At 45.3% G+C, this 1,150-nt stretch overlaps 1 protein-coding gene across 1 annotated transcript in view; it reads left to right on the top strand.

Annotated features, from left to right (window-relative positions):
• The window catches only part of ZC3H4 (zinc finger CCCH-type containing 4), a gene marked incomplete at its 5' end in the record, with an annotated part of 26,256 nt that overhangs the window by 10,560 nt on the left and 14,546 nt on the right, over positions 1-1,150 (top strand). Inside the window, one exon of the mRNA XM_015850763.2 lies at positions 695-888. Within this exon, the coding sequence (XP_015706249.2) occupies positions 695-888 (194 nt within the window). The remainder of the gene's footprint in view (positions 1-694; positions 889-1,150) is intronic.

Below are 1,150 nucleotides of genomic sequence, written 5' to 3'. Positions count from 1 at the left end.
TTTCCCCTATATCCATCCCTATAGAGCCTCATTTCCCCTATATCCATCCCTATAGAGCCTCATTTCCCCTATATCCATCCCTATAGAGCCTCATTCCCCCTATATCCATCCCTATAGAGGCTCATATCCCCCATATCCATCCCTATAATACCTCATTTCCCCCATATCCATCTCTATAGAGCCTCATTCCCCCTATATCCATCCCTATAGGGCCTCATTTCCCCTATATCCATCCCTATAGAGCCTCATTCCCCCAATATCCATCCCTATAGAGCCTCATTTCCCCCATATCCATCCCTATAGGGCCTCATTTCCCCTATATCCATCTCTATAGTGCCTCATTTCCCCCATATCCATCCCTATAGAGCCTCATTTCCCCTATATCCATCCCTATAGAGCCTCATTTCCCCTATATCCAGCCCTATAGAGCCTCATTTCCCCTATATCCATCCCTATAATACCTCATTTGCCCTATATCCATCACTATAGGGCCTCATCTCCCCCCATATCCACTCCTTTACCCCATTTCTTCCCCCATAACCCTATTTCCCCCCATATCCTCCACTATAACACCCCATTCCCCCCATATCCACTGCTTCACCCCATTGCTTCCCCTATACCCCATATCCCAATACCTTAATTAACCTTTAGGGTTAATTATAATGCCCTAATCCTAATGTCCCCCCCCGCCCAGGGTGAACACTGTAACTTCAGCCACGACATTGAGCTGCCTAAAAAGAGAGAGCTGTGCAAGTTCTACATCACCGGGTACTGTGCGAGGGCTGAGAACTGCCCCTATATGCACGATATCCTTTGGGATCGATGGAAGAAATGGGGTAAAATAGCCCAAAAAAGGGCAAAAAGTCAATGGGAATGGATAGAAAGAGGGTGAAAAAGGCAGAAAGAGGGTGAAAATAGGAGAAATAGGGGCAAAAATAGGGGAAATAGGGGCAAAAATAGGGGAAATAGGGGCAAAAATAGGAGAAATAGGGCGAAAAATAGGGGAAATAGGGCCAAAAATAGGAGAAATAGGGCGAAAAATAGGAGAATTAGGGCAATAAATAGGAGAAATAGGGCCAAAAATAGGAGAAATAGGGGCAAAAATAGGGGAAATAGGGGCAAAAATAGGGGAAATAGGGGCAAAAATAGG

The sequence above is a fragment of the Coturnix japonica genome, unplaced genomic scaffold (assembly GCF_001577835.2).
Source record: "Coturnix japonica isolate 7356 unplaced genomic scaffold, Coturnix japonica 2.1 chrUnrandom527, whole genome shotgun sequence".
Classification (NCBI taxonomy): domain Eukaryota; kingdom Metazoa; phylum Chordata; class Aves; order Galliformes; family Phasianidae; genus Coturnix; species Coturnix japonica.
This window is presented reverse-complemented; position numbering and strand designations above follow the sequence as displayed.